At 43.9% G+C, this 16,141-nt stretch overlaps 1 protein-coding gene across 3 annotated transcripts in view; it reads right to left on the reverse strand.

Annotated features, from left to right (window-relative positions):
- The window catches only part of USP9X (ubiquitin specific peptidase 9 X-linked), a 342,688-nt gene that overhangs the window by 39,002 nt on the left and 287,545 nt on the right, over positions 1 to 16,141 (reverse strand). For all 3 annotated transcript variants that reach the window (XM_068269855.1, XM_068269853.1, XM_068269854.1), the window contains 3 exons: positions 13,896 to 13,984; positions 9,326 to 9,482; positions 6,357 to 6,569 (listed from right to left, as the gene is read on the reverse strand). In XM_068269855.1, the coding sequence (XP_068125956.1) occupies positions 6,357 to 6,569; positions 9,326 to 9,482; positions 13,896 to 13,984 (459 nt within the window). The remainder of the gene's footprint in view (positions 1 to 6,356; positions 6,570 to 9,325; positions 9,483 to 13,895; positions 13,985 to 16,141) is intronic.

The raw sequence follows: 16,141 nt of genomic DNA on the forward strand, positions 1-16,141 counted from the left end.
ATCAGCGTAAGAGGACCTACCGCTCTGCACACACTGCCTACAGAGGGGACGACGACACGTTCACAGCAGGTGGGGGCATTCAGGGCAAGGGAGAGGAATAAAGCAGACTCCCGCATCCCTTATTGGTGCGGCTGGCGCCTCGATCATTTTTTTTCTGTCTTCTCTCCCCAGCCGGCCGGGACTTAAGGGGGGCTTCCCGGGATAGCGGGAGAGCCCCCCCCCAATCGGGAGAATCCCGACCAATGCAGGACGGTTAATTCCCCCTTCCATATGCTCCATCCTTACAGTTCAATGCGGGCTCTCACCTTTATTCTACCACATACCCCATAAAAACTGCTAGAGCCCTCTCCAAATTTACTCCACCCTGTTATGTGTAAATCTACTTCCCTTAGCAGTGTGCATGCTCCTATTCCAGCACTCCTGTTCATCATAAAATGTTGAAAACTATGCCATGTCTAACAATAAAAAAAAAGGGAATCCTTACAGGACTCTATTTGTACTGCGTTTCCCCGAAAGTAGGACCTCGCCTGAAAAGAAGTACACAGTAACACCGCACATATACAGGAAGTAAACAGAGATTGTTTCCTGTATACATGAGCTGTTACTGTGCAACTCTAGCTGCCTTCACCGCTGATCTTAGGTGTGAATTATGTATGGCATAAGCAGCAGGGGGAATCAGACTTTCTAGAGGAGGTAGCCAGGAGCAGGGGAGGTAAATTGGCGGTGTGTGTGTGTGTGGGGGTGTTGCAACGCAATCTGGCTATATACACTGGCCAAGGGTATAGCCGCTGGGAACTGGGTATATACAAGGGGGATCCAGCTATACACTAGGGTACTAGGGCAGTGTTCCCCAACCCTTTCCTCAAGGCCCACCAAAAGTGCATGTTTTCTGAAAATCCACAGAGGTAGTTAATCAGCTCTGCTGAGACACTAATTACCCCACCTGTGGTTTTCTGAAAAACATGCACTGTTGGTTGGCCTTGAGGACAGGGTTGGGGAACTCTGTACTAGGGGATCTGGCTATATACAAGGGGGATCTGGCTACTAGAGATGGCCCGAATGGTTCGCCGGCGAACTTTGGTGGTTCGCGTTCGCTAGTGAACTTTTCTCAAAGTTCGGTTCACCCCCATAATGCACCATTAGGGTCAACTTTGACCCTCTACATCACAGCAGGCACATTGCAGCCAATCAGGCTACACTCCTCCCCCTTATAAAAGGCACCGGCCATTATACTCACTCGTGTGCCTGTAGAGAAGGGACAGCTGCTGCAGCCTCTCTCATAGGGAGAGATTAGTTAGGCTCTTGTAGGCTTCTTAGCTTGCTCCTTGCTGATTCTTATTGCTAAAATAGCACCCCACAACAGCTCTGTTGAGAGCTAATCTTGTTCTTGTGATCTATTTTTTTTCCTTTCTGTGTGTCCCACTGACACTTGTGTTGCATAGACAGTGTGTGAGTGTGTGTGTGTGTGTGTGTGTCCTTGTAATACCCATTACTGCTTATACCTACCTACCTGTTCACAGTGCACCCACCTACCTACGTGAGTTGAGCGCACGCAGTGACACTGTGCCTGTCCGCTACCTGTCTGTGTGTGACAGGTGCACATTGTAATACCCATCACTGCATATACCTACCTGTTGTGTTCAGTGCCCCCACCTCATCACTGCATATACCTATCTATTGTGTTCAGTGCACCCACCTACCTACGTGAGTGCACGCAGTGTCATATACCACTCTGCGCATACCTGTTAACTGCACCTGTGTTACTGCACATTGTTATAGTCAAGTCGGTGCATACCTTTCACTTCATCCCCCCCTCCCCCCCATATGGACAAAACAAAAGGCAGATGCAGGCCACCTGGCAGGTCTGTTTGAGGTCGCGCTGTCGTGATTTCGTGCAGCCCTCGACCAAAGTACAGTGTTCAGAAGAAGGCACATGCCATCAACCCCCAATATTGTCAGGACGTAGCTGACCATTTAACACAGAACACCTCCTCTTTCTCAGCTTCTGCCCGGAAGCGTGACATATCTTCCTCCTCCTGCTCTGATTCTGGCACCCCACTTAACACTCAGTCGGCCGCCACCACCAAAGTGCCATCACCCCAGGGCTCAGCGGTGTGGACATTTTTTTGTGTGTCTGCCTCAGATGAGAGCAATGCCATCTGTACTCTGCCACCGAAAATTGAGCCGTGGAAAGACCAAGACCCGCGTAGGGACAACTACCTTACGAAGGCACATGATTACAAAGCACAAACTGCAATGGGATGACCACTTGAGGAAAAGCAGCACACAAAAGCAAAGCCACACACCACAGTGGAAGATACCAGGCCGCAATATTTTCTCAAAAAAGGAGATACCTAAACTGTACCGTGATGCTGAAAGGCAAGTGGTGACATCTCTGGCACACAGCATTGGGTCAAGGGCCCATCTGACCACGGATGCCTGGTCTGCCAAGCACGCTCAGGCCTGCCCGAAGACTAAGTCAGTCCCCACACACAGCATCTCTGCCTGCACGCCTGCCCCAAGACTAAGTCGCTCCCCACACAGCATATCTGCCCGCAGGCCGCTTGACTGCCTTCTCCGCCACCAACAACAGGGTCCAGGCGGATTCCTGAATTTTTAAAGCGAACCAGAGATGTCGGGGGGAAAGATTTTATACATACCTGGGGCTTCCTCCAGCCCCATAAGCCTGGATCGCTCCCACGCCGCCGTCCTCCGCTGCCTCTATCCGCTGGTACCGGGTCCCGTAGTTTTGGCCAGTTGACGTAAGCACGCGGCCAATTCTCCGCATCACAGGGGCTTCCTCCATATCCTTACGCGCTCGCCTGCATACTACGCAGGTGCATGCGTAAGGATATGGAGGGAACCCCTGTTCATGCAAAAATTGGTCACGTGCGCCGGAAGTGACGGGACCCGGTAGCGATGATATAGACAGCAGAGGACGGCAGCGTGGGAGCGATCCAGGCTTATGGGGCTGGAGGAAGCCCCAGGTATGTAATAAAAGCTTTTTAATTTTTTCTACCCTGGTCGTCTCTGGTTCCCTTTAAGGCCGCTACTAGCAGCGGCCGCTATAATTTTTTCTGGTGCGTGTACATGCTTGCCTACTTTTTCTGGCTGCACTGCGGCTGCAACAACAAAACAAAAGGCATGTACATGTGCCTATTCCCCTTCGTGATCATTACCTTGCCGCGGTGAAGGGGCTTGCGTATCACAATGAAGCAATGACCGCTGGCTATATGAGCATCTCGGGGTGTGGCACACCAAAGATAATAAGGTCGTGGCTTCATTGTGGACAGACCAAATTTGATCAGCTGGACAGTCACTGTTGTTCTATCATTGAGCTACCACAGCCTGGCAACCATATGGGCTTGAAAACCGCCACGGCCTGCACTCTCACCATGGTGCGCACCAGTCCAGCACGGCAGTCACAAACAGCTGTTTGCGGTACGTTACACAGTGAGTTTGGTGTGTCAGTGTGAAGCAGTACTCTAATGACACTTCCTGATTGATGTATACACATGCAAGATGTTTTAAAGCACTTTAGGCCTGCAATTTAGCAGTCAATGTAATTTCTGCCCTTAAAACGCTGCTTTGCGTCCAATCTGGATTTTTGGCGTGTATCCCACTCCGCCATGCCCCCCTCCAGGTCTTAGACCCCTTGAAACATCTTTTCCATCACTTTTGTGGCCAGCATAAATTTTTCTAATTTACAAAGTTCGCCTCCCAATTGAAGTCTATTGCGGGTCGCAAAAGTTTGCGCGAACCGAACTTTCGCGGTAGGTTCGCGAACCGAAAATCGGTGGTTCGGGCCAGCTCTACTGGCTACCCCCCACAAAATATAACACCTCCCTGAAAATAAGCCCTAGCACATGTTTTGAAGGAAAAATAAATACACATTTTGGGCTAAATTCACTAAGCTTATCGCCTGTCTTTAATAACGGTTCTAGAGTCCTCACCATGGTGATAAGGCATGTAGTATTCAGGAAACCTTTTACCTCACGCAAACCTAAACTGAACTCTTTTGTCTTTAAGGTAAAGAGACTCTGAAGCGAACAAAAATTGCTATTTTTACCTTGTAGTTTGCTTCAGTAGTCTCAGTAGAGGTAAACCGCTGAATCTCCGAGCCAAAATGAGGGCTTTATACCCCCCAAATCCCAGTAGAAAATCCCACAACTTTCTTGGTCATGGATTTTGCTGCCCGGGGAGGCAGAGCTTTGGGCTGTAGCTCCGCCTCTACTGATGTCCCCACCCTTCTCTATGAAGAAAGACTAGAAAAATATGTCGCAAATAGACTATATAGCAAAAACGGAGAGAGAAAGAAAAAGGAAAATACCAAATCGGATCAGATTGAAACAGATCCGATTAGCAATTTCTGAGCGATCCGCCGGGCGGATCGCTCAGAAACAGCCGTATCAGTCTGCAGACAGACTGTACACACGCCGGACTGCCGCTGGAACGCCCACCCAGCAGCAGGTGACGACGGACCCCTCGTTGCCTCCAGTCCGGCGTGTGTACGGACCTTAAAGGACACCTGAGGTGAAAATAAACACATGAAAAACGATTGCATCTATCTTCCTTCTCCTAAAAATGACCTTTTAAGATATTCCACGGTTTTAATTTATGTTTCAATCTACTTTTTAAGCTTTAATTGTTTTATTGTGTTTGCTCAATTACACATTCATTGAAGTATGCTACAGCTAAAACGTATGACCCTTTTTATCTCATTCCTGCTCTCAGAAGCCATTTTCTGCTAAGAAAGTGTTTTATAGTTGGAATTTCTTATCAGTGAGGATCATACTGTAGTCACTTCCTTTCTGAGTCAGGACTGAGTCAGCCATTTACATACCTGATATTTAACTCTTTCAGGCAGAGGAAGAAAAAAAGGAACACAGCCTAGTTATTTGTGTGCTTGGCACTGTACACACACACACACACATCTATCTCATGTCACGTTTTACCTCAGGTATCCTTTAACTATTTGAATACTATTCTTTAAAAAAAAAAAACTGTGCTAATAGGTTTAAGGATATAAGGACTCTTTAAATGCCAAGTTTCAGTCCACTTTAAACCTGTTAAATTAATTGCAGTGCATTTTAAGATAAAAGACTTAAAGGGCAATATCAATTTTAACAACTTTAGATAATAAAAAAATGATATATGGTAGGGCACACATTACCAGTACTAGCAGCAATTTATTTCTTCACTCCGCTCTGGCTCTATGCTGTGTAAATTATCCAGACATTTTCAGATGAAAAAAATCCATGGCTCTACAGGACCAAACCATGTTCCTGCACAGGGGGGTTGCTATCAACTCCTTAGTGTATTAGTATTGAATCACCTTGCTGAAGGAATGAGTCATTTACTGTCAGTTTAGTGATGAGTGGAGAACTGACAAAACAAATAAATAAAAAATAACCGTTCTCAGCCTTATTTAAGTGGTGGGAAGAGGTTAAGTTTCCAGCAATATGTATTTATTGTCTTCACTACTGCTCCCAAATATCTTTATTAGTGTTTCCCCCTACCAGCATAGAAATCACAGAGCAGCCAGATTTGGACATTACAGGACATGCAGCCAGAAGTGTAAGAGCTCGTACACATGCACTTCATATGTCGCCCGTTGGGGATTAGCACCTGATCCCCGTGAGCAGTATTCCTTGCCCGGACTGCACACGTGTCAGCTGTGTGGCCAGAGACGCGCTGCATTCACATGTAATGGAGGATGTGGGTGGTTAGGGACAAGCGGCGCAGGCGTGTTGTCATGCGGCGTGAACAATGGGATCATCTGTGGGGATGGGCATCACTGGGGTTGGGTAGATCTGTCTGGCGGATCGCTCGTGGGTTGGGTGTCTGGCGCTATACACACACCTAATTGTTGGCTGAAGCAGTCATTGTCGGTCATATCAGCCAACTTAATTCAGGCGTGTACGAGGCTTAACATGACAAGCAGCCAATCAGGAGTGGTGTTTTCATACCTCCCGGACTGCTAGTTATATTAAAGCAACAGGCTATCTGTTAACTCTTCTGATCAGCTTCCTCCCCAGACTCTTCTGCATGCTGTGAGGGGAACACAGTAAAGTAGATTTGCGAGCTGTGTGAGGAGTGAAGGATGATTTTTAAAGCAGAGAGGAGTTGTTTGCAGAAATAAAGTGCCCATAGCACTAGTGGTAATGTGTACCCCAATAAAGCGTGTGTATATGTGTGTGTATATATATATATATATATTTGTTTTTATCAATAGTTTTTTTTTTCTTAAACTAACCCTATAAACATTTAGCCTATTCACCAAAATCTCTGCACTTTTCCAAGCAAGTAAACAATTCTTAAATGTACATTATATACATAAATCCATTTTTTCTTACCTCTTCAGGGCAGAGCTCACAAGCTTTTGCAAGTGTCATCCTAGCACTGTGTGATCGTTCTAAAAAGTAGCCATTGGAAGTTTCATTGCTCTGTACTGGTGGAGACCAATTGTTGTATGTGTATTGAGGATTGCCAGTGTATGGCCTGCGCTCCAGTTCATCCCCCAGCCATTCCACAGCCCACGTCCATTTTCTTTTCAAATCTCCATTGCTCTGGAGGTACAATACAAAACTATGTTAAAGCATTTTTATGTCTTAAAGTGTATCCGAGATAAACGTTTACTCATTGTACAATTGTGTTCCTTTCATATAGTTTATAGGGCATTCCTCAAGACAAATACCTTTTTGTTGTTGTTTTGTTTTAATACTCTAATTCCCTATAAACTAAACAAGCCTCGCCCACAAGCTCCTTTTGTGCCTTGGTACTGTAGCAAGGGCGTATAGGAGCTCAGTATGGGCAGGAGAAGGAGGAGGTTACTAGCCATTGATTTCAGAGGCAAAGGGGAGGAGGGAGGAGGAGAGGGGACTGAATTTACACACAGGCAAGCTGATCGCATCTCCAGCCCTCAGCCTTTGACAATGTGACAAAGAGAACATGGCTGTCCTCATTGTATTACAGTAATAAATAATCAAACGTTTGAAGCTGTTTGCAGCTAGATATGCTGTGTAAACTATCTAAACATTAGATATGACATATAGACAAGTTTCTTGTTATAGTTCGTTTTTCATCTCGGATCCGCTTTAACTCTCCTGGCGATACGCAGTTTCGGTGGTTGCATCCGCGGGAGTAATTTTTTAAATAAAATTTGTTGTTAACCTTGTAGCTAGCACTAGGCTAGCTACCTGTGTCCCCAAGTCTCCCCCCCCCCCCCCCGCACCTCTCTGATCCCCCCGATCGCTGGCGCTTTTACCCAGCCGCAATCCCGCAAGAGCCGCAGCCTCCCCAATCAGCTTCAGTCGTCGCTATGGAGACGACTGTGCATGACGTCATGCCCAGTCCCGATCCTCCCCATAGCGAAGCCTGGAGGTGATTGGAGAGGCTGAGCTATCGCGGGATCTGTGGGAGGTACGTTTAACGGTGATGATCGGAGCAGAGCGGAGGGACTTAGGGCACACAGGTAGCTAGCCTAGTGCTAGCTACAAGTTTTACAACAACTTTTATTAAAAAAATTACTCCCGGGGCCATACAATCCTCTGCGGCTGCTACCCCGCAGGCCATTTATCATATGTGAGGTGAGGAGTGTTATTTATTATTTGACATTATCAGGTGGCTGACTACTTTTCCCTTGATGGTTTTTTTTAAGTGTTTTTAAACACGTTTCTTATGTGGTTCGATAAAGATTTATGGTTTATACATCTTCCATGGTGGTGCAGTGTATATGTACAGGTTGCTTTCCTCTTATCTATACATTATTTGATTTTCCTGTACTTGCCCACCTTGACATCTTGGAGTGCAGATGTTATTTTCTAAGTATAGAGTGCAGGTCGGAGGTTACCGCCAGGGAGGTTAATATGCATGTACAAAATAAGAGACCTGTCATAATCCACTAAGTACTTACAGTATGTCTCTGCATATAATTTGTAATTTATTAATTGTTATGGGGATAAAAAAAGGAGACTACCTAACTAGCATGAAGAGGTATGTTACCACTGTTGGGGGTCATGTACACCTATGTGGTAATTGTAAGCAATTGGGTTACACAATATCGTGACAGGAATATGAAATAGTGTACAAGTGATACAGCATTCCAGATTATCAATTATAATAATATTGTTTATTAAAGCTCATGCAGTACAATTATTTTTTCATTTGTCTCAGCCTGACCTCTTTAAAGGGAGCCTAAACTGAGGAATAGAAAAAAAGACCAACTTACCTGTGGCTTCTACCAGCCCCCTGCAGACGTCCTGTGCCTATGCCGTCACAATCCCCGCAGCGACCCTCTTTCGGCCAGCCAACTGGCGAGTCGATGGCCACTGTGCATTTTCAGGTGGCACACGGACCAGGGCCGTGCATCCAAATGACAGAGGGTCACTGTGGGGGACCGGAGGATCGCTTTGTGATGGTGTGGGTACAGGACGTCTGCAGGGGGCCGGTAGAAGCCCCAGGTAAGTTAAACACTTGTTATTCATCAGTTAGGTTCACTTTAACATTGCTTTAAAGGGAATATAATCTTGTCATTAACCAATCTAAAATGTACATGGCAACTGAACAAAGCACAAGGCTTCTGGGACAGTGTCATTTGGACAGAGCAGATGAAAGGATATGTTTGGCAGTAGTACGCAGCACAACTTCTGGCACAAAACGAACACAGAATATTAACACAAATACATCATACCAACATGGTTGTGGAAGGGTTTTGAAGTCACAGGATCTGGGTACCTTGCAAATTTGAAGTGGATTAAGAACATCTCTGAATACCGAAGTATACTAGAGTCCAGTGTGAAGCCATGTTTAAGGACAACTGAGGTAAGGGATGTGGAGGCTGACATATTTCCTTTTAAACAATACCAGTTGCGTGGCAGTACTGCTGATCTATTTGGCTGCAGGAGTGTCTGAATAACATCAAAAACAAGCATGCAACTAATCTTGTCAGATCTGACAATGTCAGAAACTCCTGATCTGCTGCATGCTTGTTCAGGGTCTAGGGTTAAAAATATTAGAGGTAGAGGATCTGCAGGGCTACCAAGTAACTAGTATTGCTGTAACTGTAAATAAATATGGCAGCCTCCATATTCCTGCTCCAGTTGTCCTTCAAGAAACATCTTAAAACAGTGGCCAGAGGAATAAAAAGAAATCCAAAAGAGTAAGATGTGATGAAAACCGATACAACACAGGATCTAGAGTAGAAGGTGGTGGTAAAGCATGTCTTTTTCAGAAGAAAGGTCCAAGAGAAGGCAAGGGAAAGCCATCCTGTGACTTGACTCTGAACTTAACACTACACAAAATTGACCAAAAAAGTGATAATTACCTGCAATATTTGGTATGCGACAGAACAATTACTGAACAGAGCCACCATACATTTTATGCATTGGTAAGCTCTCTTCTGATAGTGGTTCTTGGAGCGCTGGATGGTGTCAAATAAACCATCTCTGTCATCTGGTATTCCTTTAAGTGCATTGTGTATCCTAAAGAAAAAAGTGCAATGCAATAATTACTTTATTTGCGAGATGCCATCATATATAAATTAACTACTCATTTAATGACCTAAGTTTTCAGGTATATGTTGCATTCCTCAACATCCTGATGATGAGAAAATGAACATTTAAAGGACATCTACTTATTTGTTCTTAATTCCTGTAACAAATATAAATGCAACACCACTATGCCTCTGACAGAAAACAGTTATTGAAACCACCCACAACAACACAGCTAGTAAACAACAATGCAGTATAACTTTGTACAAAATGGCTGCAATTTGAAGGTGGCACAGTAAGTGTAGAAATGAAAAAGCATAATCAGATAAACATAAAATTTTAGAACATGAATCTCTGAATGAATGAACCTCATGAATCAGTTGACTGCACACAGTTTGGTTGTCTTTTTAGTCTCAAAAGTTTTTATTTGACAAAAGTCATTTTCAGTTAAAAAACATAAAAGCAATTATTCGTCCCAGCGTGACATATATAAAGAGTCTGAAGCCATATTAAAAATGGCTTTTTAGCTTATATTCAGCAGGGGCATGTTTGCCCCTGCTAAAACGCTGCTATCCCGCGGCATAACGAGGGGTCTTTACCCCCCCAAACCCCCCCTGCAAAATCCACGACTTTCTTGGTCGTGGATTTTGCTGCCCCTGTGCGTTTCCGTGTGAGGCAGAGCTATGAGCTGCAGCCCTGCCTCACACGCGTCTGTCAGCGGCGGATCTCCGCCTCTCCCCCGCCCCTCTCAGCGAAGGCAGACTGAAAGGGGCAGGGGAGAGGCGGAGATCCGCCGCTGATAGACGCGTGTGAGGCAGGGCTGCAGCTCATAGCCCTGCCTCACACGGAAGCGCTCCCCGGAGGTAGCAGGTGGGATTTGGGGGGTAAAGACCCCTGGTTATGCCGCGGGATAGTGCCATAGCGGCGTTTTAGCAGGGGCAGACATGAATATAAGGTAAAAAGCCATTTTTAATATGGCTTCAGACTCTCTTTAAACTGGTAACTTACAAATGGAGACAAGCTAGAAAAAATATATAACAATGTAAAAAACAGAACATTCTATGAAATTAAAATATTTTATAGTGACTGTGCATCTTCCAATTGGTAAAACTATAAAGACTGTGTTGGGTCTTGATACTGAGGACACAGGAACACAAGTGGGAAAGGAAGGAAAAATAGAGGATGTCTCAAAACGGAAAGGAAGCAGGCTCTGAGGCCATCAATGTGCTGAGAGCCAAGACTGCCAAGTTTTTGTTTCAAAAGTTTTATTGTTTTGTTTTAACAACAGAGCTTACCATATTTTCCGCAGTATAAGATGTTCCAGAATATAAGACACACACACCTAGGTTTAGAGGGCAAAAACCAGGAAAAAAAAAAACATAACCTGGTGCGTCTATTTTCCAGGAGCATCTTGTATGTTCTCCACAAATGGTGTCGTCCTGTGTCCCTATGTCTCACCCATGTGTCCTACCATGTCTCCCCCCGTGCCCTGTAGTATCCCCTATGTGCCCCCCATGCAGTGGCGTATTTAAACAGGTGCTGGCATGGCTGGTGACATGGGCGCTGTTGCACTCATGGAACTATGCCTGCCCTCGCTCCTCTTGTGCTGTGCTATTCGTGTTCAGTCCGCCAGTCTGGCTGCCCGCAGCCCCCTCTTCCTTCCTCCCATGCTGTGCCATCTGCCAGCACCACCTCCCCCCCACTATGGGCGGTTTATCTCCACAGCAGCATGACAGTCACAGACCACAGCGCGACAAAAGAAACAGAAGAACGGCCAGTGGTGCATAACAGTGACCACAAGTGTGCTTCAAATGCAGGAAGTGACGTCATTAGTTCTGTCCTGCATTTTAAGCGCAGCCGCAGTCACTGTGAGCCCCAATTCTTAGGGGGAGGGGGAATCTCTATATGCTATGGGAGACACACATTTGTCTATTATACTGGGGGGGGGGGGGGGGGAGAGGGGGAAGTGATCTATACTATGGGGAAACGCATTTGTCTGTTATACTGGGGGTCGAGATCTATACTATGGGGGACACATTTGTTTAGTAGTACACCATATTTTTCGCTGTATAAGATGCTCCGGAATATAAGACACCTAGGTTTAGAGGTAAAAAAAAAAAGGAAAAATAAATAAACCTGGTGCGCCCATATTTCACTTACCTATCCGCCATGCCCGCTGGGATTGCAGACTTCCTTCACATCCATACAGCTTGCTCTAGTGATTGTCTTGTGATGATGCTTCATCATCACAAGTTGATCATTAGAAACACAAGAGCAGAGGCACGCAAGGGGAGCCGGGAACAGGCAGGGAATCCTCGACGTGGTGGTGATTTGTATCGGCAGACATTTTTTTTATTCAGGGGTTCCCTGCCTTTGCCATATAAGATGCAAGGACTTTTTCTGCCCATTTCTCCCCATTTTTTGGGTGTCTTATACAGCAATAAACATGGCAAATATCGCAGTGAAAAAAAAATACCATAAGGCTGCCAGGCTTTAGTGAAAACTACTATAGTGTAATTTATTATTGCTAATAATCTTTCGGATTGGAGGAAGATGTCTACTTGATTAAGGTTTGAGGAGGTTTGGGATGAAAAGTATAGTATTTGGTAGTACAGGTAGTCCAACTTACGAACCACCCGCCGATACGAATGGCATGGATTCTGTGTTTCCATGGGAACAAATCAAATTTAAAAAAAAAAAATGGCTTTTAAACTTGTATAAGCAGCTACAGAGGTGACACAGAGGGGGACACTGGAGGCACAGGGGAGGTACATGGGACAGAGATGGCACAATGTTTTGACTTGAGAACAGATTCAGGTTAGGAGAGAACCTACAGTCCCCATCTTGTTCGTTAACTGGGGACTACCTATACTCAGCAAACTCTCTAAGAATACTGAGTGGGTCAGATTTGGTCCAGCGTATTGCTTTCTCAGTTCTAGCAGACAGAATTCTATTAACCTGGGCTGAAATTTCTTCTATTTGTTTTAATAGATTTAGGCCTCTTACACAGTAAGATGTTACGTTTGATGAGATGTTAAGGTCACACAACGTGCCCAACTTGGACGTTATAGTGCATTCTTCAGCCCTGCATTTGGTGCACAGTTTTCGTCCCACAGTGATAGAACGAAAACGGCGCATGCGTAAAATAAAAAAAAAACATTACTGAGCATGTGCAAACACAGCTCTAACGCAGCTAAAAACGTGTATAACGCATAGCATGCAGCACTTTCATTTAACGTGCAGCGTTTGACACAAATGCAACGTCTGCACTGTGAACAGCCCATTGATTTTTCATTGCTGTAAGTAATTGTGCGTTACATGTTGTTGTAACGTGCGACTTTAACGTCGCACTGTGAAAGAGGTCTTAGGGAGGGCTTTGGCGCATTGGCAATTGCAAGACGTGACAAATTGTATTCTGTGTTGAGCTATTGCTCAGTTTTAGCCCTTTTATGTTGAGGTGCAATTTCGATGAATTGACATTTAATGGTTGTTTTATGGGCTTGTCAAAGGGTGTCAGGTTTAATTCCTGTTGTGCCATTATTCTAAAAGTAATCCATGAGATGCTCCTCTATACTGTCACCTTATCAGTGAGAAGGCCTTCATTTAATCACCAAGGAGGGTAGAGTAAGCGAGGTGCTGAGGAAGCCACAGGACTATTGCTGGGCATACATTGTGCGTTTTTTTTTGTTTTTTTTTAATCAATCGAGCCGCTGATGGCTCAATTGATAATTTCCGACGTGGTCGAAACCCTGCCAGATCGATTCCGCACTCTATACCGGTGGGCAGGACAATAGAAGAAACGAGCGGAAGATAAGAAGCCGCCCGCGGGTACAAGCGGGAATCGATCTGGCCGCCCGCGGGTACAAGCGGGAATCGATCTGGCCGCGCGCGGGAATGCGCCGCAATCTATCCTGCGGCCCGATGCATGGTACAAAACGTACCGTGTATCCCCAGCATTAGTCGTGATCAGACCACATCTCGAAAATGTCAGGTTAGGGAAGAAAGTTGTCATTTTAGTCAAAGTGTAAAATCACATTAACAGTCTTTACCCACTAGAGGGGGCTGCCTGTTCCTTGTTATGGTGATTCCTATACATGATTGAGCATATATCATGATCTGTCACTTCTTTACGCTTTTCTTTTCAGTCTTTTTGTATGCAGAACAGTTATCGTTAGGCTATATTGTTATCTGGTTTATGGATACTGCTGATGTGATAGATGTATACCCTCTGACTTTTGAAGATATAAATGCAATACAGTGTATGTTCTATATGCATTTGATTGTTCATCTCTTCTGGAAGGAACTTGCTTTATTGAAACTGTCAAATTTCAGTAATTTGTTGTTCAATAAAAAAAAAAAAAAAAAAAAAGAAAAAAAGAAAAAAAAAAGTAAAATCATGCTCACCTGTGGGTCTGCCAGGAATCTTCAATTAACAAAATCTGAAGTAAGAGGTCCAAATAGGGCCTCAGTTCATAAGTGTAAGAGTAAGCCACCTATGTTAAATAAAAAAAAAAATGGATTTAAATTTGTGCTTACACAGTGACTGTAGAAATATTCATAAATTGCTAGATAAATACAATCTTAAACTCCCAACAAAAACTATCCTATACCTCTAATACACCACATTTAAAAAAAAGAAAGCAAATAGCCTGACAAGATCTACAAAACATGCTTTAACCACTTCAGCCCACAGGGTTGTCCATTTTTTTTTGCATCTGAGCAACTTTTACCTCCCATTAATTTGCCAATAACTGTATCACTACTCATCACAATGAATTGATCTATATCTTGTTTTTCCCCCCACCTATCAGGCTTTCTTTGGGTGATACATTTTGCTAAAAATTATTTTATTCCAAATCCATTTTAACAGGAATATTAAGAAAGAAATGGAAAAAAAAATCATTTCTCAGTTTTTGGCCATTATAGTTTGAAATGAATACATGCTACCATAATTAAAACCCATGTATTTTATTTGCCCATTTGTCCCGCTTATTACACCATTTAAATTATGTCCCTATCACAATGTGTGGCGCCGATATTTTATTCGCAAATAAAGGTGCATTTTTTCAATTTGCGTCCATCACTATTTACAATCCCATAATTTAAAAAATTATATTAATATACTCCTTTGACATGCATATTTATAAAGTTCAGACCCTTAGGTAACTATATGTTTTGTTTTTTTATTAAAAATGTTATTTGGGTGATTTTTGGTGTGGGAGGTAAACACCTAATTTTTAATGTAAAAAAAAATAAAAAAGGTATTTAATAAAAAATGGATGTGGGTGTAGTTTTACTATTTGGCCACAAGATGGCCACAGTCAAAAAGTCCTGGAAGCTGACGACCACGCTTCCAGGAACATGAATGAGGACGGGAAACTTTTTTTTAACTCTGTTTTTCTGCGGGGGACTTCGATCAATGAATGGGAGCTATAATCCCATTCACTGATCGCTGGGCTAACGGCCGGCGGCGGGAGTGCTTGCAGCCAAACTGGACAAGAATGTTCGCCCAAAGTTATGTATAATATATAACGTAATTTATTTCCATATCAAAAAAACACCGTAGCCACAATTAAAACCATCTAAAAATCTCATAAGCCATACTAGACTGGACCTAGCCTGTACAGTCCAATAGGTGCACCTATATATTGTATGGATCTGGTGATTTCTTCATGCCCCTTTAAAACAATCCAGCAGCATAAGCGCAATAGTCACTCATAGCCATCTTCGGCCCCTCCGTGTGCTTTCAAGGCACGCCTCTGGTATATCACCATACACACTCATTACGTGCATCTACATGCACAACCCAACTACCACTGCACTCAGCTGGGTCTCCGGACGGAGCCGCCACGCACATAACCCGCGTTAGGGATGCGGTGATAGAGCACTGCCGTATCCGTATCGGCTGTCTTTTGGCCAAGTGTTCACGTAGATTCAGATCTCGTGCGGTAACACCAGACGCCAGAGAGCCGTGCTTATTGGGAGGATGGGGGGGGGGGGGGCTAGCCTGGTGCTGTGCCCTGCATCCCTGATGCAGGTTAAGCGAGTACCGGCTCAGTCCAGAGACCCAGTTGAGTGCAGTGGTAGATGGGTTGTGCATGTATATGCAGGTAATGAGTTCATATGGTGATATACCAGAGGCGTGCCTTGAAAGCACACGGAGGGGCTGAAGATCGCTATGAATGACTACTGTGCTTGTACTGCTGGTTTGTTTTAACCACTTCAGGATCACAGGTTTTTTCTATTAAAAACCAAAACAATGTTCACATTTCAGAGCTCCTCCCATTCATTCAGCGATAACTTTATTGTTACTTATCACACTGAAATGATCTATATATTGTTTTTTTTCGCCACAAATTAGGCTTTCTTTGGGTGGTAGTTTTTGCTATTAATTATTTTATTTTATATGCTTTGTAAAGGGAATAATAAGGAAAAAGAAAAAAAAATGATTATTTCTCAGGTTTCAGCCATTATAGCTTTAAAATAAAATGTGCTTCAATACATAAATATTTTTATTGCATTTTTTTAACAAGTGTTTTAATTCTGTAGCTGTGGGGCAGGGATGGAAAGGGTTAAAAGTAATAAAATAATAATTAAAACAAAAATAAACTTTCTATGTAAAACAGTATACTGGTATAATTACATGTATA

Source organism: Hyperolius riggenbachi, chromosome 2 (genome assembly GCF_040937935.1).
Source record: "Hyperolius riggenbachi isolate aHypRig1 chromosome 2, aHypRig1.pri, whole genome shotgun sequence".
NCBI lineage: Eukaryota > Metazoa > Chordata > Amphibia > Anura > Hyperoliidae > Hyperolius > Hyperolius riggenbachi.